The sequence below is a fragment of the Mastigoproctus giganteus genome, chromosome 2 (assembly GCF_048544385.1).
Source record: "Mastigoproctus giganteus isolate SK-2022 chromosome 2, ASM4854438v1, whole genome shotgun sequence".
Lineage (NCBI taxonomy): Eukaryota > Metazoa > Arthropoda > Arachnida > Uropygi > Thelyphonidae > Mastigoproctus > Mastigoproctus giganteus.
The window spans coordinates 252848129-252875365 of record NC_143576.1 but is presented as its reverse complement, the minus strand read 5'-3'; the positions used below and the strand labels follow the sequence as shown (position 1 = coordinate 252875365).

At 36.9% G+C, this 27237-nt stretch overlaps 1 protein-coding gene across 1 annotated transcript in view; it reads right to left on the bottom strand.

The window, feature by feature from the left end:
- LOC150090386 (ribitol-5-phosphate xylosyltransferase 1-like) overlaps window positions 1-27237 on the bottom strand; it is an 86856-nt gene that overhangs the window by 25949 nt on the left and 33670 nt on the right. Inside the window, exon 2 of the mRNA XM_090390296.1 lies at window positions 2474-2692. Coding sequence (XP_090246422.1) covers window positions 2474-2692 — 219 coding nt within the window. The remainder of the gene's footprint in view (window positions 1-2473; window positions 2693-27237) is intronic.

The window sequence follows — 27237 nt, the reverse complement described above, 5'->3', positions numbered from 1 at the left end:
TGCATAATTCTGAATTATCAAACTTATTAGATTATGAACTTCCACAGTGTATCCATGTAGGATTTACTAAAAGATGTAACTACCATCAAGGATAAAGGGAAGGATTTTTGCTTTCGTAAAGGTGACTAAAGTGGTCTCAGGCAGTTTTTAAATTCTACGCAATGAAATTAACTTATGATATTACCAACAGCAAATTCTAGACGGGAAGCATTCAAGGAATCAATCCTGGAAGCTACTAGGCTTTTCATACCAACTAAGAAATACTGTTAGGTTTAGGCCTAAGTGGATGTCAGATGAACTAATGACTCGTTGTTGTTATTTGGTTTTTAGGAGCATTAGCAATTGAAGCCATATTGCTCCGGTGCGGTGGTCATTCCCTGACCTTTCCGCATCCTCCGTATTTGGTGATGATGGGCTCGAACCCCGGTCTAATCAAGAAGCGTGTGCTACGCACTGCTGCTGCTTCCCATCTGGCTACGGAGGCGCCAGTTAATGACTCGTCAAAGAGAAGAAAAATGAATAGGATGCATTTAAATTATCAGGTGACACAGAAGCCTATGGTAGATATACAGGCATAATCGCAACATGATCGCAAATGATAACAGGCATAATCGCAACACCTTCATTCTGGGATACCTGTGGCTGGAGGATCCCCCCTGCTGCCCTTAGGGCCAATCCCGAGCTCTACTCGCATTCAGCATGACTCCATCTCTCAGACAGGTTCCTCCCTCAGCAGATGTTCAAGCAAACCCAGGCACTTGACGCCGACCTGAACAAATTCACTGTTGACCGGACTTACCGAAAAAAAATTATGACTAGTAGGACTAATCAGCAATGACATATGTACCTTGCAACTGTTCCTGTCTGATTGAGCTGGTGCTCTTATCTCGATGTTAAGCTGTTGTAGGGGTTTTTTTTTGGCGCAAAAGCAACTTTGGCCATATTGCGCCTTGATGTTAAGCCAGCTCAATCAAACTTAACTCTCGTAAGGAGTTCTCTCCTTTGTATCAAAATATGTTTTCATTTGTAAAATTACCTGTGTTTGTAAATTAATTGTTCGATTTTCCCGGAAGTTTTGGGAGGCTGTAAAAATGTAAACCCCTGGCTTTTTGGCCGTGAAGGGCATTAAAGATTATATCTCTCTCTCTAGTCTGTAATCAAGTCACAAAGGAGGTTAGGCAAGCGAAGGCAGATTACAAGAAATCTTTGGCAAAGAATGCAAAGACTTTACTTATGTAAACCCTAGATGGGAGGGGATGAATTAGATTGGTCCACTTGATATCAATGGTTCAATTGTTGATGATCCTGTTCACGTAGCTGACAAACTGAATGAGTATTTTGCATCTACATTCATACATGAGGAATTCTCTAGGGAAGTGGAGGCCACAAATTTATAACTCTAACAGGGAGCTAAATGATTTTGTAATAACTCAGAGGAAAGTGGAAAAAAAAAATTGTTGAAGTTAAACATAAGGAAGGCACCTGGGGTGGATGGGATCTATCCAATTTTATTAAGGGAAGCAGCAAAGGAAGTAAGCAAAACCTTAGCAATAATTATGAGAGCATCCTTGGATTCATGGAAGATCCCCACACACAGGAGAAGTGCGAATGTATCCCCAATTCACAAAGGGGATCAAAGGGTGACACAAGTAATTTCATGAGTAATTACAGATTAATTTAAGTTACAGAATTAATTTAACTTCTGTTACGGGGAAAATAATGGAATCACTGGTTAAACAAGTAATGCAGGACAATTAGACAAGAATGCAGTTATAGGAAAGTGACCCCATGGATTTGCTAAGACAAGATCCCAGTGATCTTGCCAGATCTGCTTGAAAATGATGCGACTGTTCACTTGACTTGACAACTCTTGTGCATTTTTAATGTACTTTAAACAACTTAACCATTATGTTGATGACTTTTTCATAGTGAGAACCTCTGTTATTATGAGTACAAATTCAGATGAGATGCCTAAGACACAACAATATACAGAACTATCGCTCATTAATTACTCATCTCCAGTTCATGCACTCTGTCAGTAACTTCTGGAGTGATGTACATTGTAGGTCTCCCACATTGTGGGCCATCTTCCAGGCTCTCCCTTCCTTGTTTAAATTCTGCTGCCCACTTCTTAATCATGGATTAGGAAGGGCATCCTTCCCCAGTGCTTAACCATATCCTCATGAATTGCCTTTGGTGTTAGTCTCATTTTTCCCAATTATTGGAAAACTGCATGGTGAACAATTTTGTTCATCGTTCCTCATTCACAGAACTTTGCTGACTTCAGGAACTGTAATTAAAAAAAGATATTAATGAAACTGCATGAAACTTGGTGGATTACTACTATTTGAAGTGTTATACGTTAAGTACAGAAATTTTTAATATTAGACTAATAGGCTCGCATGCTCAAGCCACTAACTTTTCAAACTTCCCTCATAGTATAAACTGAAAATTTATTTTATGAAATACTCACCAATTGCTGCTTTACCCCATATTTCCACACTGAGACTATATGTTTGACTGTCCACTTTCGTTGAGTCTTCAGCCTTAGGTCGATGAAACTGTTTACCATAGTCTAAACTACGATTGTTCCACCACCTATCATGGGTTTTTCGTACTAATGGATTCTGTTGATGCTGCTGTTCGTGTTCAAATTCTTCTCCCCATGGATTCCACTCTTCTTCTTCATCTTCTATTTAAGAAACATTAAAAAATAAAGTTTAATTTAATATACTTGTCATTCTTAAAAGCAAACAAATATTAAAAAATTTCATTTTCTCTTTAAATTTAATGGCAGAGAATATTATATGATTATTAATCAAAACAGAAAGATGAATATGGGATATTTAGATGATAGTGTAATTCATATTACATTATCCTGAAACGGGATATAATCCTCACTAACTGCAAACATCTTAATTTATGTTATTTACCATGAACTTATTAAAAATAATAGCTATATAGTGCAAGAAAGCCACATGCTTTTGCTGCACTGGCAGGAAAAAAAAAAAAGTAGATAAGAAAATACGAATTATTTGTTTCCCTCCTCACATAGGAAACTATCCAGTGGACCTTTGAATTTATTCGAACTATCGGCCTCAATACCTGTAAAAGCAAGTTGTTCCAGCAATCAACGACTTGCTGGCTAAAAGAAAACTGTCTACAATCTAATCTAATCTAAACTTCTTCTACTGTAATTTGAATTTATAACCCCAAGTTCTGGAATTATCTATAACAGTGAAAATTCTGGCTTCTTTCATTTTGCTAACTCCTCCCACAGCCTTATAAACTTTGCTTTCTTAATTCCCCTTGAAATTTATTCTCAATAGTTCTTTTCTATTACTAAATGCTTCTTTCCCATTGCAATTCTTGTTTCTATTTCTTCCAGGCTTTTCCCAATTTCTGTCATTATGCTTCAAGTATCTGTCGACCTGTTCCAATATTATTCCATCTAATGTTGTATTGATTCTTCTTTCCGGCCACTTTGAAATTAACATTACCTTGGTTTTATTGCTGTTAATCTTCATATTTTACTCCTTTATTGTGCTGTTGCCGACCGGGCTAGCCGGGTAGGTAAAGTGCCTGCCTGGCAACCCAAAGGTCGCGGGTTCGATTCCCGCCTCGGGCTGGATATCACGATGGTGCCGAACCAACCGGTTGGTTGGATATCCCGGCCACGATACACGAAGGAAGCAAGAAAAAACTAGTTCCTTCGTGTATTGATCACATCATACGAAATAAATAAAAAATTGTGCTGTTCAAAATGTCTAAGGAGCTCTGTAATTCTTCATTATTAGCAATCTATCTAGCCATCTGCAAATATTATTGTTTTTATCTTCCTCCTTTCTACTTTTACACCTCCTTTCTGCTCTTCTTTGAACTCTTTCATCAGTGCTTCTGCGTATAAATCAAATAGTACAGGGCCGTGACACATCCTTGCCTTACACCCCTACCAATGGGAAATCATGGAATATTTTCAAGTAAATAGAAAAGAGGAAGCATTCAAAAAAATTAATGATATGGCTACTATTACTGGCATTGCCGCTTCATTTCCAGAAGTAAGCACTGTAAGGAAAAGATAGAAAAGATGTCATTTCGATTATGAAAGTAGAGAGGAAGCTATTCAGGATCCGCAACAAAATTTCAAAATTATTTTTTTCTTTCAAATTATGGACACAACAATTTTCTCATTTACTGAATGGTTTACAAATATGAAAGAACATGTAGAAATATTTAAAATATTTTATAATATTTCTGAATTAAAAAAATGGTAATAAGATTTCTTAAATCTTTACAAAGATTTACGTAATAAATTAGGTGACACCGATCATAACGAGTCTGATATTGATGGGTTAGCATTATTTGAAGAACTTAAGAGTACTTCAAATTTATATTAAAGACAATGTTACTCCATTTGAAGTGTTACAATATATTTTTAAAAACAATTTTACAGATACTTTTTCAAATGTAGCAGTTGCTACATTTATTAAATGATTATAATTTATTAGTATTATTAAATTATTAATAATAGGTACATTTTCCATTACAACAATGCAATCAGCTGACACTACAAGCTCTCTTCAAAAATACTTCTACAATATAATAAGAATGTTTAAGGTGGGCAACTTAATCCACTTTGAAACAGTGTCCTTCTTCAGCAACGAACTTAGCCCAGTAATTTTCCCACTCTTGGAAAAACTCTGTAAAGTCAATTTCAAAACTGCTGAAAACTAAACCATTGTTTTTTTATTGTTTGTATGTCATCAAGGAGACACTCTTTGAGGATTGTGGGTTTCTTTTTTTTTTTCTTTTTTTTTTTTTCAGTCAAAAAAAAACAAAAAAATAGTCATATCTGGTGAATTGTGCCTGTGTAATGTATTTTTGGTGGACAACAAAGCCATGGTCATGAAATGCTAACAACGTGGCCTTCATTTTGCTGTGAACTTGATATGCATTTCAATTCTGGGGAAGGAGAAGTCTCCCAGTGGGATCATACCCATAAACCTATTCTATACCACTGCTTCATACCCATATTTCATCTCCGGTTATTATAAGTTTCAAAAATGTCTTGTCATTAATTGCATGTTAAATAGTTAATTATGTCATTTTGTATCAAAGTTCCCACCTGAGACAATTTTATAATTTGCAAAGTTGAGGATCATTCAGAACATGGATCACTTTCAACAGACTTCCAATCCTTTTTGAAACAATGGTGCCAGTTGGAAACCTGTGTATAGCCAATAGCAGAGTCCCTATATGCAACTTTAACATCAAATGTTTCACTCAAGATTTTTCTAATTTTAAAGCAAAATTTAAGACATACACACACCATTGGACAAGGCAATCCAAAATCTTGACATACATCTTGAGATGTGAAAACATCTTCCTTATCAGCTGACAATAAACACTGCTATAATCAAATGAACAGCTTACTGCATGGAGGTAAGGATGAAAGAATGAGACATCTAAACATTTTCATATTTTGACTGTCAATAATTTGAACCTCCATCCCCCACCACTCTAGAATAGTCAGAGAGTTAAGAGAGTAAACACAGATTAGTGGGTATTTATTAAAAACTTAGTAAAGTGAGGCCATTGGATTATCTTGAATTTTGTTCATTTGTACTCACGGGAAAAAATTAATTCAAAATAAAATAATAGGTGTAGTAAATGATTTAAAATAATAAAATCATGAAATAAATACCTGTGCCCAGGTAAATTTCTATGGTTGTTTACCTCACGCAAGCCAATAAGCATCAATGAAGCTGCAGTTATGTCATTACATTCAAAACACTTGCTATATAACACCTTTATAAAGCAACTACTATTTTTAACAGTAATAGCTAAGAAAATTATCATTAATGTAAGTCATGTTGTCCAAGGAAGCCAGATTTCCTCATGTGTGAATACAGATGCATAATACCTATTCAATTTGTCAGCACCCTGAGCAGGGTCATCAACAGTTAATCCATTGACATGAAGTGGCCCAATGTGATTCAGTCCCTTCCTTCTACTGTTAATAAAAGCATAGACGTCCTTGCTGTTTTTCTTTGCATTCTTTGCCAGAAACTCCTCATAATCTGCCTTAGCTCACCTAGCTTCCTTTGTGACTTGATTACAGACTAGTTTATATCTACCACAGGCTTCTCTGAATCACCTGAAAATTTATATGCACCCCATGCACTTTTCTTCTCTGCCACTTGTCTCAATAGTTCATCTGGCATCCATTTAGGTCTAAGCCTTGAACAGTATTTCTTCATTGGTATAAAAAGCATAATAGCTTCTGTGATTACTTCTCTCAATGCTTCCCATTTTTTTTAATTTGTTGCTGGTAACATGATCAGTTGGTCCTACTGCATAGAATTCAAAAACTGTCTAGGACCACTGTAGTCACCCTTATGAAAGCAAAAGCCTTTTTCCTTTACTCTTCACAATATTGATGTCTTTAATTAGTACACTGTGATCACTGCCACCCAGTGGGTATTTTACCTTCCGATTCTTAATGCATGTAGAATCACTGCTGATAACCAGATCAACAGTATTGCTTCCTCTTGTTGCCTAATGTGCTGCTGTAGAAAACAGTCATCAAAAAAATCTGTAAAAGTCTTGCCGGTGTGTGAGTGACCAACCCAAAAATTCCAGTCAACATCTGGAAAGTTAAAATCCTCCATTATAAGACATTCTGATTTACTTTTTTTTTTTTTTTTTTTTTGGTGGTTGTTGGCGCATCAGCTTCTGTGGCCATAATGCACCTCCCAAGGTTTTTTGTAGTACTTTGATCCAAGCCCAAGGCGGGATTCGAACCCACGACCATTGGGTTGCTAGGCAGGCACTTTACCTACCCAGCTAGCCCGGTCGGCCTTCTGATTTACTGGCCCACTATTTCTCTGTATAGCTGTTGGTACACTCATCACAGCCATTAAATCTATAACACACTCCTACTCTCAATTTTGTTTTCCCCAGTGCTTATATCACACCAAACTGACTCAGCACTGCACTGGTCACCCATGTCAACTGGATGCTCTGCCTCAGATTTAATATGCTTCTTAACTAAGGGCATAACCCCTCCACCCCTCCTGTCCTGTGTACCTTCCCATATACATTGTACTCCCCATATTCAAATTCAGCATCACTTATATCTGAGTCTGAGTAAGTAAATAACTAATTACCTTGCTGCCAATTAATTAGTAATTAATTAATATAAAAATGGATTTTTCAGAATAGATTTAAAATAAAGGTGGCGTCAAAATAGTGAACAATTTTAAATTACTATATTTTTTGCTGATTTTTCAAATTCCCATGAGCAGAAAGGGATTTCAATTTTTTGTGCAGCTGGTTACGAGTTAATAATATATGAAAGAAATGTTTTCACTTCACTGCACATACCTCGCAGCCAAAAAAATCCTCAATATTTTATAATACATTGTAATCACAACACATGAAATGCAATACATATTTCATACTCTGTGATGTGATAAATTAAACAAACACCTAATGTGCTTCAGATTGTAATAGGTTGCTACTACGATTTCACACTGCACTTTATTTCCAACTGAAATATTTCAGTTGGAAACAAAACATGTTTCATGTTTCTACTGTGATTAATATAATAAGCAAATAGTAATAAAACTCCTGGCTTGTAGCTGTGAAGGGTGTTCTATTACATACATAAAGCATGATGATGTGCTTTATGTATTCAATAAAGTTATTGTTCTTCTTCTAATTAGCAAACTTATAACAAAATAATGAGCTTCTTAAAAGCAACCTCTATGTGCAAGCCAAGAACATTTCCTTTCTGCACATCCACCATATTTCCCATTCATTCCTCCAATCAGTCCATTTTAACAAAATTTGAAATGGCCTGGCAAATCTTTCTAAAGACCCAAATATAAATTTCATGAAATTCCATCCACTGGGAACAGAGTTATTACATGTGGGCAGACAGCTGGAGAGAGAGAGAAGGCCATGGTGAAGACAATAGGCACTTATATATATATAATAAAAGAATAATTGTATTAAGAAGCTAAGTAATCATGGAGGGTGGAATGTAACAGTATGAAAAGGAAGATAACATTGATTATGGATCAGAGACACTGAATTGCAAAACATACCCAACAACCAGAATATGTATATATATAAAAAATTTTATTGTATGTAGAAAGTGTGAAGAAGAAGATTTGTTTTACACATATTGAATCTACGGTATACACCAGAAGTGAATTCGACTAAATGGGTAAGGAATGTAGCAGTATATGATATGAAAAAGAAAGAGACAGGAAATTAAAAATGTGACCAAAATAAGCTTACATTGCAATGTTTTTCACAATTTCAGTGTCTTCGTCAGAGGTCATCCACAGAAATTATGAGAAAGATGGCAATGTTCTTGCTTCTGTTTCCAACATGTTCTGTATGCTATGGTACATGTGTGCTGTAGCCACATGTTGAGAACAAAACTTTAAAATTTTTTAATTTTTAAAATTTTTTGCAGTAAGAATAAGGTTTAATAAATTGTGCCAATAAATGTAATTATATTAGTTAGGGCATACAGATCATGGATGACCTTACAGAAGCAAGTAAAAAGAATTGAAAAAACTAAAGTGATGAATAGGCAGGAAGAAAGGGACTTACCGTTACCTTGTAAAACTGATGGTGGCATGCCGGTATATTTATGTGTAGGTACGCTAGTGGCTCCTAGCATTCCTAAAAAAAAAAAAAAAAAAAAAAAAATATGGTATGGTGTCTGTATAAATTGAAATGAAATGAAATGTGTGGTGAAGAAGAACGCTGAGATATAATAGCATACAAAGTAGCAGTGAAAAGCAGCTAAACTTTGTTAAGGCGAAAAATAGATTGAGTAAAGTAAGAAGGCAGTGCCCCGCATATTGCGTTAGGTAAACTAATGGCTCACAGGACATAAGAAGTAGGGGCAAGTAAAGCAGAAAGATGAATGAAGTAAAGATAAGTAGTTGGGCTGGGGTAGTTCGGGGTTGCAAACCTATAGTTAGGACCCTGAACGATGGTCTGGGAGTGAGTGCATCATGTATTTATCACATCCTATAGTTAGGACCCTGAACGATGGTCTGGGAGTGCACTCACTCCCAGACCATCGTTCCGGGTCCTAACTATACGAAAGGGTTTGCAACCCTGAACTACCCGAGCCCAACTACTTATCTCTACTTCAGTCATCTTTCTGCTTTACTTGCCTCTACTTCTTATGTCCTGTGAGCCATTAATTTACCGAACGCAATATGCGGGACACTACCTTATTCCTTTACCCAATCTATTTTTCGCCTCAATAAAGTTTAGCTACTTTTCACTGCTACTTTGTATGCTATTATATCTTTCAACTATCCTGGGCAGTTTGGGCACTATGTATTTAGCAGCATTCTTCTTCACCACACATTTCATTTCAATTTATACAGACACCATACCATATATTTTTTTTAAGAATGCTAGGAGCCAGTAGCATACCTGCACGCCGCCATCTTGGTCATTTGGTCAGTAAGTTCCTTTCTTCCTGCCTATTCATTACTTTAGTTTTTCAATTCTTTTTACGTGCTTCTTTAAGGTCATCCATGATCTGTATGCCCTACCTAATATAATTACATTTATTGGCACAATTTATTAGACCTTATTCTTACCGCAAAAATTTTTTAAATTTCGTTCTCAACACGTGGGTACAGCACACGTGTACCACAGCATACAGAACATGTCGGAAACAGAAGCAAGAACATTGCCGTCTTTCTCATAATTTCTGTGGATGACCTCTGATAAAGACACTGAAATTGTGAAAACACTGCAATGTAAGCTTATTTTGGTCGCCTATTCACTTCTTATTTTTATTTTTAATTTCCTGTCTCTTTCTTTTTCATATCATATATTGCTACGTTCCTTATCCATTTAGTCGAGTTCACTTCTGGTGTATACTGTAGATTCAATAGGTTTAAAACAATTCTTCTTCACACTTTCTACACAATAAAATTTTATATATATGTGTGTGTGTGTATGTAATAAAATATTTTGCTAAAATGTTTATTTTTTCATTAAATATAATATTTGACATATTAATAAATTCTCAAAAATGTGGTGAACTTAATTGTTTCATAATTCCTCAGTAAGCAATCGGAATAGAAATAACATCATCATTTTATTTGTATTTTTATTTTATACTTCATTTTACCTTTGCTTTTTTCATTGAATTTAGCACCATAAGTTACTGCTTAATCCATCTATATGGGCAGGTTGCTCAGGTCTAACCAATGCCATGATGAGCTCCATTGTTTTTTAACTTATGGATTGCAAAGAAAACTAATTGGTGACTTGTGCATTATATGAAGGAGGGCTAACTCTTATGGTGACAAATCAAACATGGAACAGGATAATAATAATAATATTATTATTATTAGCCATACGGTGCAAGGAAGCCTGAGGCTTATGCTGCACCAGCAAAAAAAAAGAAGAAATTCCCTGGTTACCCTGAGTGCACTCCCAGACAGAAGTAGAAGGGAATCACCAAGTATGTTAGAGAATAGTCAATTAGAGGCTGATAAGGCCTCCGTAGCCGAGTGGTCAGGAGTGGGAGTGCAGTAGCATACGCTCTTTGAGTAGACCGGGGTTCAAGCCCCTGACTGCTGAATACGGTCGATCTGCCAAACCGCACTGGACCAGCGTGGCAGATTATGGTCCATTTCCCTCAGCATGAATTGTTGAGGAGGCTTCCATCCTGCAGTGGGTTGATAATGGCTGCACTTTACCTTTTTAGTACCACAGTGACCTGTACCCCCATTGGGCATAGCAAATATGGATGATGACTGCAAACAAGGCAATTTTTATTGGGGAAAGGAGAAGGGGAGGGAGGGAGGGGGTGCAGAGTAAACACTAGGAGAAGGGATGGAGGATGACTATAATCTGTTTCAATTTTTATCTCTTTTGGTTTCTTCTAATTTGAAATTTCTAAGAAAAGCACAAGAAAGACTCATGCCTATAAGATGCCTTTGTGCAGTCTTATGTATCCCTCTTCAATAAAGAATAATAAATTGTAGGCAACTGTAAACAGTTTTTAATATATTTTGCATGTTCATTTAACACAGAAGAAAATACATTTTGGAATTTTAAAACAGTTGCAACTGATACCACTACAAAAAAAAAAAAAAAAAAGGGTTTAATCAGAATTATCTATCATCCAATTTCTTATAATTTATGACTGAAAACAAATATTAGATGATAATGTAACCTATTACATTATTTAGATGATAATGTAACTTTTTTAGTAATGTTTTTATTTATACTCCGGCAAGACCACCAAGTCAGTGGAGTTTACAATAAATCAAACAATACAAATGTTAACCGTATTTAGCAGTCACGGGCTTGAATCCCGGTCCACTAAAAAAGAGCGTGTGCTATTGCACTCGCGCAGTAACCACTCGGACACAGTGCACTCGGCTATGTCAAGAAAAACAATCATTCTCGTTTTTAATTTTTAAAATTTGTACAATTAGTTATAAATATTATATATATACATATCTATTTAATTAATTTAAGTTATAATTAAACGAACCACTATTTTCTTTCTGCATCAGAACACTGATATAAGAAAGTAAAAATTTAAATTACAGCTCAGGAATCCATCTTTTGGCGGAGCCTTTATTGCCGGCAACAATCTTCCCTCAAAGAAATTAATCCTTGCATAGGGTTCAAAGAGCTTGTGTATTTACAAATTTATAAATCTGCCTCTGCGATTTTTAATGATTCAGCATTAAAAATTTTAAAACTGATAATACCTGTGGAATTTTCATGTTTCACAAATATCACTATGTTGTTTCTGTTTCACACATTTCAACTGTGGTATGCCCGTAGCTGTGACAAAATCACAGATTGTGATTTCATGACCAAGTTCCAGTCGGTTTTAGGTTGTTCGGTAGTAGTACATAAAAAGCCGTTCCTGTTTCTAATTCTTTAACCAAGAATTATTATATTTTCAAAGTTCTAATAAAAAATTCATTTTCTTAGAAATATTTTATAAAACCACTTGTCCTCTTTCCATGACCACTCCAGTTTGTGACATAATGTCTACTTTGTGTGTTCTTTTCTCTTCGCGAATAAGTTTGATAACTGACGTACTGTACATATTCCAGACTTTGTATCTGTTTCATTTTAATTTTATAATCCTCAAGACCACTCGATCAGCGATGGTTTATTTATTTTTATCTCCATGTTTGTGGTTTCATATGGTTAACGCAATTTTCTGTCAACAAATATACGACGATGAAATATTTTATCGCACTTTACTGAACGATTCTCCTAACTGGTGAAAGGACGGCATAGAAAACTGTCGCTTCTTATAATCATAACCGTCAGTCCTTGTCTGCAAAGGCCAGAGATATAAACCAGACAGAAAGGAGCAGCAGGCGATCCTAAAATTTTCTCCAGTCTTAGAAACGACCTACTCGTTCCACCAACAAAGGAGGGTTCTAATGGGTGTCGGGGTGAGGCGACCGTAGCCAGAACACCGTGAAACTCTGCCCTTATCACAACTGACAGGCGCTCGTTAGAAGACACACTGGAGCTTGGTAGTCAATAGTAAATCTGTCAGCCAGTCTGATAGTAGGAAAAATTTATCGAAGACTACCACACTGTCTTCTCTTGATTGATTTACAGAAGGAAAACATTATCTATAATTACAGCATCTTCACATAAACGATAAGTAGGAACTTAGGTTTACCTAGAGTTTTATGAAACCAACGCGAAAATTTTAAGTGTTTCCAGCCTACCGTATAATTCAGCTAAAATCTCACTTGAACATAAAAGTCAGTAAAAATATACTAATACTTCATAAAAATGAAGTATTAAGAAGTTTTCGGAATTGAATATATAATATGAGGCGTACCATTCCAAAACTCGTCTTATCTATTCTGCACATTTTTTCAGAAAACGAAAGAAAACTTTCAATTTTATTTGCTACATTATTTTAATTGTTCTTTAAGGCAAATTGTTGGCCCCCGAACTAAACTTGACAGAAATATTTAACATATATTACGATAATTTTCACTCTATTTGTAGGTTAAAATAAACTATGATCTGTCAGGATGGATCAGAAAAGAGGTTCGCCTTCACGAGTTGCCTGTTATTGCATTACCTGGAATTAGCAACAATTCCTCAGTAGAAAAACTAATGTTACTTATTTCGGTGTTGGGTTCACTGTTGTTTTGTATATTTATCAATGATATTGATGAAGGTGTATCAGGCTTAGTGTCGAAGTTTGCAGATGATACAAAGTTCGCAGGATTGTTAATGAAAATTTGGGCAGATGGGCTGAGAAGTGGCAACTGAAGTTTAACCTTGACAAATGCAAAGTACTGCATATGGGTAGAAGAAAACCCAGAGAAACGTACCAACTGTGTGGTACTACACTTAAGGTGGTAGAAAATGAAAAAGACCTGGGAGTAATTGTGCACTCAGATATGAAGTTTTCTGAGCAATGCAGACAGGCTGCCAGGGCAGGTCATGGGGTTTTGTCAATGATATATAGGAATTTTGCTAGCAGGGAAAAGGAGGTGATTGTCCCTCTGTATAAGGCAATGGTCAGGCCACACCTTGAGTACTGCGTACAGGTCTGGAGGCCTCATTTTAGGAAGGATGTAGATTTGCTTGAGCGTGTACAGAGAAGGGCAACAAGATTGGTGAGGGGAATGAAGGGATCCTCTTACCAAGAGAGGCTTAAGTTCTGCAAATTGCAGTGGCTGGAGACTAGGCACCTGCGCGGTGATCTGATTGAGGTGTATAAGGCCTTGAATTGGTTGAGCACGCTGAATTCTGATGGGATTTTTTCACTTGTTCAGATTACGAACCTAAGAGGGCATAAATTCAAATTAAGGAAAGACAGATGTGCGGAAATTTGCCTTTAGCCAGCGGGTGGTTAATCGCTGGAACAAACTTCGATCTGTCGTTGTGGAATAGGTTAAATAAATTTAAGGAGGAACTGGACAAACATTTAGAGGGAATGGTTGTGTGAATTTTTTATTTTATTTTATTTTTTTTTTTTTGGCTAATGCTGCATACACTTGCTTTCTTGCATCACATGCCACTACTACTACTATTTTCGGCGGATACCACCAAAAACAACCGCCCACCACCCACAATAAGTAACATTAGTCTTCTCTACTGGGGAAGCATTGCTTATTAGAGGTGGTGCGATAACAGGCAACTCTTTGCGAAGGCGTTCACAGTATGAGATGTAACAAAAACGATGCCATTTCACCTACCTCAGTGATTTAATACAAACTAAAATGATGATTTGCACTAACTTGTTCGTCAAGTAAATCTCCCGCCGTCGTCTGAGGTTTTCAGCCCTAAACTCTTTAGTAAAATACATTGTACTGTAGTTATTAAAGTAGTAATTTTGCTCTTAGGCCATTCTATGATTCGCTTGCCTAAAAACAGCCGGAAAATTCAAAACAAAAAATTGTGACGTCACAAACAAAATTTTAGGCAAAAAAATTTATAAAAATTCGTGGAAATTTAGAAAGGCAGTTAAATTCTTGGAACCTTGAGAGAGAAGAAGAAAGAAAGAAAGAAAGAGGGAAAGAAAAAAGCAAAAACACACGTCGTAATTCGCGGAAACCACGAATTCTCTGGGACAGGTGAAAACTTCACTGCCCTGACCATTGGGACATTCAGAGAAAAGAGAGCACGATATTGGCATTGGACATTGCAAGTTTTAAAACAAAAGTAGAATTCTATAAAACAAGTTTTGAAATGGCATTCGTATTTTATGTGTAATTTAGTACGAACAGGCGAATTTAAGTCTGTTGTCATTTTAAATACGGACTGAGCTCAAAAAGTTAAAATTCATCTTACGCTATATATGAATATGTTACCAGCAACGTGTGTAATTCAGGCATTGTACACAGTTCCTAGGTGGTTTAGGCAAGTATGAAATAAATAAATTTTACTCTTGCATTTCATACTTTGCCTAGGAAATGTATATAATATCTAGCCATTAGAGAGAGAGAGAGAGAGAGAGAGAGATAATCTTTAATGCCCTTCACGGCCAAAAAGCCAGGGGTTTACATTTGTACAACTTCCCGAAACTTCCGGGAAAATAGAACAATTAATTTACAAAAACAGGTAATTTTACAAAAGAAAACATATTTTATACAAAGGAGAGAACTCCTTACGAGAGTTAGGTCTGATTGAGCTGACTTAACATCGAGATAAGAGCACCAGCTCAATCAGACAGGAACAGATGCAAGGTACACATGTCAATGCAGATTAGTCCTACTAGACATAATTTTTTTCCTGTAAGTCCGGTCAATAGCGAATTTGTTCAGGTCGGCGTCAAGTGCCTGGGTTTGCTTGAACATCTGCTGAGGAAGGAACCTGTCCGAGAGATGGAGTCGCGCTGAATGCGAGTAGAGCTCAGGATTGGCCCTAAGGGCAGCAGGGGGGATCCTCCAGCCACAGGTATCCCAGAATGAAGGTGTTGCGATTATGCCTGTTATCATCTTGACTGTTGCTAGGAGGCGTTGGTCTTCGACTAAGGTGGGAAGCCGTGGAATCCCGAGAGAGTTGGCAAGCTGCGTGGTGTGAATCAGAGCTGGAAGGTTGTGCTTCCTGTTGGCCCACTTTAGGAGCCAGAATTCTGTGGCAAAGAGTGGTTTCTTTATTGATGGTGCCGCTGACGCCCAAATTTCAGCAGCATAGAGTAAATATACTATTACATATACTATTGCCGTGTATGTATATTATATACTAATATATAATATACATTACATATACTATTGCCGAGAATATTTTAGGTAGAGGTATTAATAAAACAAATTTACTTCATTAAATGACATTTATTAACAAATAAATAAAATCATTTAAAACAATGTATTGATGTTTTGATTTAAAAAAAATTGTGGATCCGACAAAAACAAGAAAAATATTAAAAATTATTCTTGATAAGTGCCTTTCGGGTATTATTTATTACAGCAAGCAGCGCTAAAATGACACTTACATAGTATCTTTATTTTCTTATACAAAAACATTTCACTGTTTGGCACTTGGTTTTGCATATGCACTTCAAAAATCCTTAGCCAGTATCGGTAGATTACTGAGTTGCACATGACTTTAGTTTTTTTTTTTTTTTTTTTTTGGTAGTTGTTGGCGCATACGCTTTTGTGGCCATAATGCACCTTCCAAGATTTTCGCAGTACTTTGATCCAAGCCCGAGGCGGGAATCGAACCCGCGACCTTTGGGTTTCCAGGCAGGCACTTTACCCAGCCGGCTAGCCCGGTCGGCATGACTTTAGTGAGACTTCCTTGTCAGCAGAGATGTCTTCCAATGAAATTAAGTTTTTTCAGCATAATGAAAACTGTGATCTTATGTATAATTGATTTAAGACTCCTTGTGATGTCCCCAACTTAGAGAAACCTTCACTCCATTAAGACGGCCAAAATATTGTGAACATCTCCTCGACCTTTAATCTATCTCAGGTACAGGAACTCGAGCCGTGATTCTTTATTCAACTGACGGAAACTTGTTGTCAGACAGTCTCTTCACCGCCTGTTGTTCTAGGTTATCCTGTGCATATATTGTCGACCGTTAGAAGCATTTTTGTTCTTAGTGCAAAGAGGACAAAAAATGGCTGCCCCATATCCTTCTTCCTCGTCATCGCCTCCAGTAGAGTTGCCACAGATGACATGAATGTTCACACAGACTGGGCACTGGTGAGCCCCACCCGTAGCTTTAGAACACACATAACAGATAAGTGAAGATGTTTCCATTATAGGGGAAGGAAGTGATAAAGAATCGTCAAGGGATTCTGACACTTGAGTTGAAATGCTGTGGTTGTTCGTAGTAAACTGGTGAAATGGTATCGTTTTTGTTATATCTCTTGTTCTTCATTCTTGTTTACTTCAATTGAATTAATAATATTTTCCAAGCCTTCTTCGTCTTCATTGGTTTGTGTGACTCCCTGAGAAAGATTTGATGTCAACCCAACCTTAACTTTGCAGCCGAATAGAGCCTCATACGGTGATCTCTTGATACCGGCATGTTAGGTTCTATTTTTCATTAACTGTACAAATCCGTATGCTTTAACTCCAATGGGAAGTTTTTTTTTTTTTTTTTTCATCCTTCAACCATGTATCGAGCATGTTTTCTATATCTTATGGCCATGGCGAGGTTTCCCATGCACAGTTGGAGCCAGTAATCCTTAAGGCTGGAAACAACATTGTTGGCGAACGCCCTGCCATTATCGGATCGAATGTGCACCAATAAGCGTAAAAATGTTTGTTTGTTGTTTGTTATTTGGTTTTTAGGAGCATTAGCAACTAAGGCCATATTGCGTAAAAATGTCTCAGATTGTACGCTACCTCTTATTTTGTATTTTTAGTTATGTTGGCTAACAAGAATCACAATCGTTTGGAGTTAAATGCTTTTACGTTTGCCATTAAAGCAAGTGAACCAGATCAAACAACTCACTCTCAGACACACAAAAGGGGGAAGGGACGATAACGCGTCCCCAAAACTCGACTTGTCAAGTAGGGGGCACGGCTAAGGATCGATTAAAGATAAAATTAAAGATTTTAAGCGCGGATGAGCTGTTGCTCAGGTAGCGCATTATACAAGTAGTGTAGGTGTTACTGGTGATGTACGCTACTTCTTCAGCTTTTTTTTTTCTTTTTTGACAGAGCTTTAAGCACTACAAATTTTGTTAGATGATCCTGGTAAACCATTATAAATTTGTACTCACCGTCGGGGTGGGTCGAAGTGAATTAGATCGACTTCACAACGAGAATTAAATTCAGAAGAAATTACTGGCATAACCACAACTACTTCCTTACAGTCCTTCTGCTTTTGCTGGCAAGGTTCGCACAGCTGGATATACCAGTCCAATATCAAAGCGAGTAATATTCTTGTACCTGTTAGACAGTTCCTTAATCATACGATCTTGCCCGCCGTGCCCGATCGACTGATGTGTCTCATGAAGCAGATCAAACAACTCACTCTCAGACACACAAAAACAACAGCACTATTTACTTCCTTTGTAGGCTGTATGAGCTTTTGTTTCTGCTGAACCACTATTACGACATACTTTTTTTAACAACCAGTAATGACGAGGCTCCTTTATTTCGCTTTTAGCATGACATACTTCACTCACTAATTCCTGGTAATGTTCATCCGTAAGAAAAACACTGTTTTTTTTTTTTTTTTAAATTCCATTCTTTTAGAGCTAATCCAGTGTAAAAACGTTCTTTCATTGTACTTGTACTTGACTATCTGATTTTTCCGCCATCTCAAACACTTCTGGATCAAACAGGCGGGGTGAGGGAGCCGGCAGACAGGTGCCAGGAATGAACAGGCTCATGTAACTCTCATCTCACATATAGTCCAAAATTTACCCGGAATTATATAAAACGCCTAAACAATGTATGAAGTGTTATCTTTTTTACACTGTCTAGTAAGTTTAGGCATTCCACAGAATTCCGGATTACACGCATTGCTAGTAACAAATATTTGAATTTTTAAAATCGAAATTTTTAAATTTAATAATTAGAACCATTCTTTTAATGGATAAGAATAAAAAAAAAATTATAATTATGTGTGCTGTTAATGATGCACATAAATAGAGTATAGGTGTGGTCCCAGGTAGAAGATAAAAGAGCTATAATCCCCCCTCCCCGCGCACTATGATTAAAGTAATGTTTGTTTTTGTGCTACATGATGGTTAAAGCTTATGATTCTCCGGAAACCCAGAATACTGTTTTGGGTTCCTTTAGAAAACCCTAGAAACGCACTTGAGAGTGAGACTCAAGATTACATACTTGAGAGTGTGAAATCTTGAGTCATCCCTACCCAAACCACCACCACCACTACTATTTTGCCAATACTTCCAAGCGTCATGCATTCAAGGCGTGTAGCCTTTGAAGTGCCTGAATGCACACATTAAAATGCTGTTCCCCACTATAGAAAAAGTCCCAGTTATACTTGACTAATATTGCCACTACTCCTCGCTACACGAAAATAAGTACCACTGGATACTGTCCATTTTTTTTTGACACATGAATGCGGTCGCTTCCACTATTCCATCTTAAAACTCTTTTATAGTTTTGTCACAAGTGAAATAACTATTTTATTAATAGTTACTAAAATATTTAAATAAAATATCTTTTGAACATAATGAATAATGTTAACGAGGCTTCATTAGCTAAAGGTAAATATTAAGATTAATTAACTTTAATAGATGTCTGAGAGTAAAAGGGAAAAACCCACAAGAAAACAAAATCATAAAATTTTGCCTGTTGTTCTAGAAAAGAAAGATGAAGGAAATAAGTTATTTAGTTCAGTAAACAAATATTTTAAATGTAGCAGCTAAAATAAAGTAGACCAACTCCAAGCCGAGGAGAATGCTGGAAAACAATCAAGATGTAACAGAGATCAAGAAAATAAAGATGCAATTAATAAATTTATTGATGTCGAAAATGGACAACAAGATGCAATGGATGATAAACCGTCCATGCGTGTAGCACAGGGGTATTGTCACCGTCCTCCCAACACCGGTGGAAAAGGCCCGAGTTCGAATCCCGTCGATGAAGCAAGGAACTTTTATGGGCTTTTTTCATTCCGTGGCTGAGTTAGTCGGTCTCAGGGGTAGATAGCAAGGTTTTCTCCCCATAACCAGGGATTTTTCGTCCAGCAAAGCAGGCAAATCGATCAGAGAACACATGCAATTTACAGACACAATACACACTGAGAGATGAAATAACATTCCGGATAACCCTAATAAATAAATAATAATAATAATTATACATAGATGATAAACCTGAAGATAATACAACAAAAACTCAAGCTATAAATGGTAATATCGAAGATACAATTCAAAAATCAATTGATATGGAAGACGACAAAATTGAATTCGAACCTATTTCGTTTGATATCACTGATCCGGGTACGTGACCATAGGTTCGTACTAACCTATGGTCACGAATAGAACTATTGAAATAATTATTGCAAAGGGTCCAGTACAAAAATTTTAATTTTCCAAGAGACCAGGGGTGTATTCAGGGGTGGGTAGAGAGGGCATATGCCCCCTTAACCAAAAATTTGAAATTAAAGAAAAAGAATGCAGGGGGCGTTCTGAAAGGAAAAAACTGCTCAGCATGCCCCCCCCCCTTATGACGAACCCTGGATCTGGTCGCATGCTCACCTAAGATGATACCTGGATACGCTACTGCAAGAGACCAATACAGAAAAATGTTTTTCGATCAATTATTATAAACACAAATGGCTAAATTGTTCTGTTAAATTAAACAGCGTATTTTGTTTCTGTTGCAAAGTACAGTATTTAGTAAAACGAATATGAAGTTAACCGATCCAAAAAGATTCTGCGAATTCAATCAATTGTCTTTTGTATTAGCAAATAATGAAAGAAAGAAGAAAATTACATAAAATACTCTGATCTACAACACTGCTATGAAGTTGTTGTTTGTTAGTTGTTGGCGCATCGCTTCTGTGACCACAATGCAAATATATATTTTGGGAACAAAAAAAAAAAAAAAAAAAAAAAAAATATATATATATATATATATATTTTTTTTTTTTTTTTTTTTTTTTTAAGGCTGTTGAAATGCTTTCAAAAATTTGATAGTGTTATTTGCAATAACATTTGCAAATTATTTGCCTAAATCAAAAACCGATAAACCAATAATCGTCGCACACCTCATTATTCAGGTAATAAATTCCAAAATGAAATAATATCTTGATTGGCTAACAAAATTAGAGAAAAAATAATGGGTTTAGTAAAAAGAAGCAAAATTATTATAACAAATATTATTTCACGCACGCCGGACGTTGACCATGTCGAACAATTAACCATGGTCATTATGTTTCTGTCATTTACTGATACAAAATACCAGAATATCTTTTGGGATTTGCCCCCTATTACAGATACAAAGGGAGAAGGTTTTTTTAATGTTTTTATTAAAAGAATTAGAAACGCTTAATTTAGATATTCACAATATAAGGGGTCAATAGGGCAAACACACCACAGAAACATGCAGTTTTACAGAAAAGAATTTTAAATATATATAAATCCGCGTGCCAGGTTCGTACCATGCTTGGCTCACATTTTAAATTTAGAGGTAAATGACGCGGATAAAATTACTCACGAGACAGTGATTTTTTTTTTTTTTTATATCATTCAGGGAATTTATGTGCGCTGAAAGGACAGAATTCATGAGATACCTGGTTCTTGGGCAACGCGACGCTGTCATATAGGCTTGTATAGACAGACAACACTCTGGTAAAACTGAGTAGAACAAGTCAACTGAGAAAAAACTAGGAGATAACAAATGGCGAGTTACCTCATTTAACAAAAGGAACGCGGATATAATAGACTGCATAAAAATAAATAAGGACAAAGTTATGAAAGTTACAATAAACTACCAAATAAGCTAGAATATTTGGTTATGAAAGTCACAATAAACTACCAAAAAATAACAGAAAATAACAAAATAACAGAGTGGTACCCAAGAGGAGCTAGAAGAAAACCTGGAAGACAAAGGCGGAGATGGATAGATGAAATTCATGAGTTTTTGAGTAGTAAATGGATGGTCAGTGCTCAAAACAGAAGGAACTGGAAAGTTGCTGGAGAGGCCTTCATCCTGCAGTGGATTGAAAATGGCTGAAGATGATGATGACCAAATAAGCAAATGAGAGGACTCGACAAGATACCGCTTTTAATCGAAATCTGCAGCCGTTTCATTACTGATATCCTGATATATAGACTGCTACCGAAGCTAAAGAAACCTAAATCAACCAGAGATCTCGGACCAATCTCAACAAATAGTGCATTGCCAAAAATCACAGAAAAATCAATTAATTCAACTCTGGAGAAGCACTACATCGCCAACAGCACCTACACGCAATTCTTGAAGGCAGGTCTACGATTACAAACCTCGCAACACTCAAGAATATACAAAATGAGCTACAGAATAAAGCAGAGATGGATACGGTGTTTTTCCATACAGCGACAACATAAATGTGATAGTAGCAATCGGCCAAACACTCTGTGAGTACTTCTTTCTATGTACAAGGAAAAATTTTGTGGATATTCTCACGAAGGCAATTAATAGCAAGCCACTGAAGTTAATTCGTAGATTTTAGATAAATCTTCGAATTAATGCATAAAAATCAGGGCAAATAGCCTTCATGCAAATAAAAAATCCAGTAATACTAAATGTATACATAAACAGAAAACAGGTGAAGACAGAGTTGAACACCAAAACTAGTCAAAATCCAAACGAGTTATTCCACACATTGCCGTTGGATATAACATAATCCAGCACATAATCCACACATCGCAGTTGGATTGAATCCAACTGCGAAGTTTGAATTACGACTCACTCAAATACGCGTGCCTCTACACTATGGCTTTGACCACTCGGCTCATTTCATTAGAGGGTTAGTCTCCTCTAACCAAATGAAGAAAACAGAAGCAGCTGGATCAAAAAGGCGCTTTGTTTTAATAATCAAGCTGATAGATAACATTACCGATGCATGTGACGAACTGAAACAGCGTACCAGTACGCTGGTGTCCATTCCGAGCCCCGATTGCGTTCAGTAGCCATAAACTTCGCTGCTGCTGCTATTTCCTGATTCCATCAATAACAAAATGCCGTCATATAATCAAGTCTTTACTCCTACAAGACACAACCAATATACACAGTAATTGGCACAGTCGGCAAGAACGCGGAAACTCGTGTATCAGGTGCTGACCTTGCTAAAGATAGGGTTTGCTTCCCGAAGCAGCTTATTACGTTTTTTTTTTCGTATCTCACATCGAATAGACAAACCAGAAAGCGCAAAAAAAAAAAAAAAAAGACTGGCCAGTGACACCGACGCCATATGGCAGAACCGTGAATGGCAAAGCCTATAGCCTACAATATTGTACAACTGTTCGAGCCAATTTTTATTCACTATTTGCAATCAAATCATAGCCAAAATTGTGAAGTTTCCGCATAAGCTAAGAACTAAGAGATTACATTCTTGACAAGACAATTTTATAAACATATTGAGAATGCCGCATATACATAACTTCAGTGAACCCACAATTTCTCAAAACGTAAAACTCCTTCAATTTTTAAATTTCATTGCAACTTGTTTTGGTCTGAAATATTCAATATTTAATGATGTCTCAATTCCCTGTACAGATTCGATATTTTTCATGCTGAGTATTCTATAGAACTTTATACACATGTAAATAATGGAAATATCAGATCGTCGCTCATTTTGAAATTAAGACTTTGTTTTAAGAGCATTCAATGCAATTGAACATTCAGAATACACTCACTCCTAGCGAGAAGCTTCAAGACTAGTTCATCAAACAGGATTAAATATAGCACGAAACAGTTTGGGAATTTTGTTGAAGTCGCGTTCACAACAGTTTCTAAAACCATGGTTCACACCTCGTGTAAACCTGGTTTTACACGATGTTTTACCCAGTTTTACCTTATTTGAGCGGAAGAGGACTGTGGGACATTGACTGGCTACCACTAGGTGCGCCACCTGCTTGGATCCTGCACCCTCCCCCATAGGAGTATTGCTTTCATTTATATCAGCGGCCGTAGAGCGGCGTTTCTTGCAACGAAATAGTTTACCATAGATCGCTTTAAAACGGATGGGGCACAAGAAGCTTTGAAGTGTGAGACGACAGAGAGCCTGTTTATACCAAGAGTAAGGAGGAAGTCGGATGAAGATGTTAATGTGCAGCGTGGAGGGCTTAAAAATAACAGAACAATGAATTTTTGGCGGAATGCAGCTAGGAAAATAATAAACCCTAACTCTCTCAACAGTTTGGTATAAGGCTCATAATACAGTTCAGGAAGGGAAAGTGGGCGCAATATAGCCGAAGCAGCTCTTGCGCCATAAACCCACAAAAAAACAACATCATCAAGGGAAGTGCAAAAATTAATATTTGGGATTCCCAGTCGTCACTGCCAGGATCATGGGGGGGGGGGGGGCTTTGTATCTGAGATCCGCTCCGCGTGCACTGCACCCTTTCCATAGGAGTGTTGCTTTCATTTATGTATTGAAATATTTGCATATTTCATTTATGCAAATAAGGCTATGAGGTATCAGTGTACCGTGTCTGTAAATTGGGTATTCTATGGACGTTGACTGTACTGCTGGAGAAAAACCCGAGTTTACAGGACGGTGGGCATTCAAACTCCACCCAAGATCGACCCGTCTTCACAGGATTCGAATATAAGCCTTTCTCACACGGCTTTTTCACTGCAATACGCATTGTTTTAATAACATTTTGTTTAATCCTAGCCAAGTACTATGTAATGCGTGCACGAATCTAAAACATCATGAATTAGTATTATATGTCTCAATGATGAAAGGAGGCCAAGGAAGAATTACAGTACTATTACAGTCTACCTTGAAAATTACCTGATTCTGTAACTGTCCCCCAAATTCTTTCTATTTGTCATGTAAGACGGTGGCGAAAAGGCGAAACAAAGATCGAAATTTGTTACTTCGTCAAGCAGTAAATAGCTGATTTTTTGACAGTCCCGAAAATTCTTTTTATTTTTCATGTGTCTGCGCGATAGCACAGTGGTATCGTCACCGTCCTCCCCACACCGGGTGGAAAAGGCCCGGGTTCGAATCCCGTAGATGACGCGAGGAACTTTAATGATTTTTTTTTTTTTTTCACTCCGTGGTTGAGTTAGCCGGTCTCAGGCGTAGATAGCAAGGTTTCCCCCCAGAAAATGTTATTTTTTTTTTTCCGTCCAGCAAAAACAGGCAAATCGACCGCAGAACACACGCAATTTACACACACAAATACGGGTATATGTAAGAAATTACCGGGTCATCCTAATATAATAGTTTTTTTTTTTTTTTTTCTCCTCTCATGTAAGACGGCGGGGGAAAGCGGAAACATAGATGGAACTTTGTTACGTAGTCAAAGAAGCAGTAAACGATTGTCGATAAAATAATTTTTCGTTAACGGTGCTCGGGAGCAATAGGATGGGGGACATCCTAGATCAGAAGGTTCAAAACTTGTATATCTTGCTCACCTTTATAATATTTCAAAAATTTAACGTGCCCCCCCCCCCCTTCTAGGACAACTGCATATAAACAGATTTGGCAAAATTTAGCTATGGTTATACATAATTTTATAAATGAATATACCCCATCATGTCTTGTCCATTTGCATCATTATTGATGCAAATTTGCAACTTGTGTAATCGAGACCCGGTAATATCCGTAAAATCGCACAAATGCTAACTCGTTGTGATTTGCTGTTGTATAGGATTTGTGACCTCATTTTACATTAATTTTTTTAAAAGGCAATCTAAGGTCTCAGGATGAATTTTTTTAATATAATTAAATATAAATAAATTGCCTTTTAAAAAATTAATTTATAATGTGGTCACAGACCCTACACAACAGCAAATCACAATGAGTTAGAATTTTTCCGATTTTACGGATATTAGCGTGTTTCGATTACAAAAGTTGTCTTGTCCAACAAGTCGTAGTATCAAGTTTCGAGACAATAGGATTTCCATAATGTTTTGTTGCCAATTACTACATGATTGAATTTTAGGACAGTACATTACATCAATATTATAACATCTCGTATTGTGAAACCATTCACAAGGCCTTCCTCTTATACATCGAATAAGTTTGTTTGTTTGTTTGTTGGTTGTTTGGAGCATTAGCAACTAAGGCCATATTGCTCCGGGATATGCGGTGGTCATTCCCTGACCTTTCCGCATCCTCCATATTTGGTGGTGACGGGCTCGAACCCCGGTTTAATCAAGAAGCGTGTGCTATGCACTGCTGCTCCTTCCCACCTGGCTACGGAACTGCCTATCGAATAAGTAACAATTTCCCATTACGGAGGGTCTGCCCTTACTTTTTCTCAGTTGAGTACTACCTCCCAGAAGGGGCCATTTCCATACTACCTAGCCTCTCATCGGTGGTTGACAGTACTCAATTGAGAATGGGTAAAAACAGACTTCTCTAATGGGGAAGTGTTACTTATTCGAAGTACGATGGGTTCAAAAAAGATTTGTATTCACCCAGAAGAATTTGTGATTAAAGATTGAAACAAACCATCTATTACACTTTTTCAATCACTAGACAAAAGCAGCTGGCTCTTTTACGCTAATATAGCAATCTTTCAAGATTAATGCCTGAGTTTTTGCAACACTTTCTTCTGTTACAGTAGTTGTTGGTCCTGGGATTTCTTGATCATGCAATGAAGTTCTTTCACATTAGAATTGTTTATACCAAGGTGCAATAATGTTGTAACCTGAGCGAAAATCCCAAATTCAATAAGAGCAAGCTCATGCTCCTCTCCACACTACCTGCCAAGCTCTCCTGTGCTATAATAAAATTCGAAATTCGTTTGCTACGTGTTTTTCTTTTTAGGTCCTAGCCTTTGAAATCTCAGGAAATTAGGTGGCAGGACCTGCCAGAGTGACTAAACTACTCGTGTACCTGGTCTGCCACCACGGGGCAAAGTGCGGGCAATGTCGGGCCTCAGTAGGGGTGTGGCGGCTAAATGGCCAGAGGAACAATGGTACACAACACTACAAGTAAACAATACCCATATACTTTTAAATCTCTGGCTTTCACAGTGTTCTGTATCACAAGACAATGTATACCATGCAGAGATGGGGGAAACCCCTGGTGCCGTTTGACCCTAAACACACTTTACGTGTCTCACCACGCCGATACTACTGTAAACAAGAGGACATCGATGCATATACTCATAGAAGATATGAATGGCATTCACGTATGCTATATATTGTAAACATAACCTTACGTGATGTAACGTTGTAAATACAGTTAATACTTGTATCATGTGAGGAATCATCATGGCATATTACATTTTTATTTTTTTACTTTTATATCGTATGTTCATAATTAATTATTTAATTCTGTAGTGAGTCCCTGGCCTTTGGTCGTGACAGGATAGTTGCAGCATTATCTATATTATATTCATCTAGTTGCAATAAAGATCCTCTCTCTCTGTCTTCTCCATAAACAGCGACCATTTCTTCGTTAATGAAATGTCGCTGGGTGACTTTTGGGTATTTTACCTTGCAGAAAGAGGAACTGATTTGTATTCCACTTTATCCTTTTTTTGCTGACGCTGGATTAGGTGGTCGGGTCGGTGTATTAGGGGATGGAGGTTTTTTATTTTTATTTTATTATATATTTTTTATTATTGT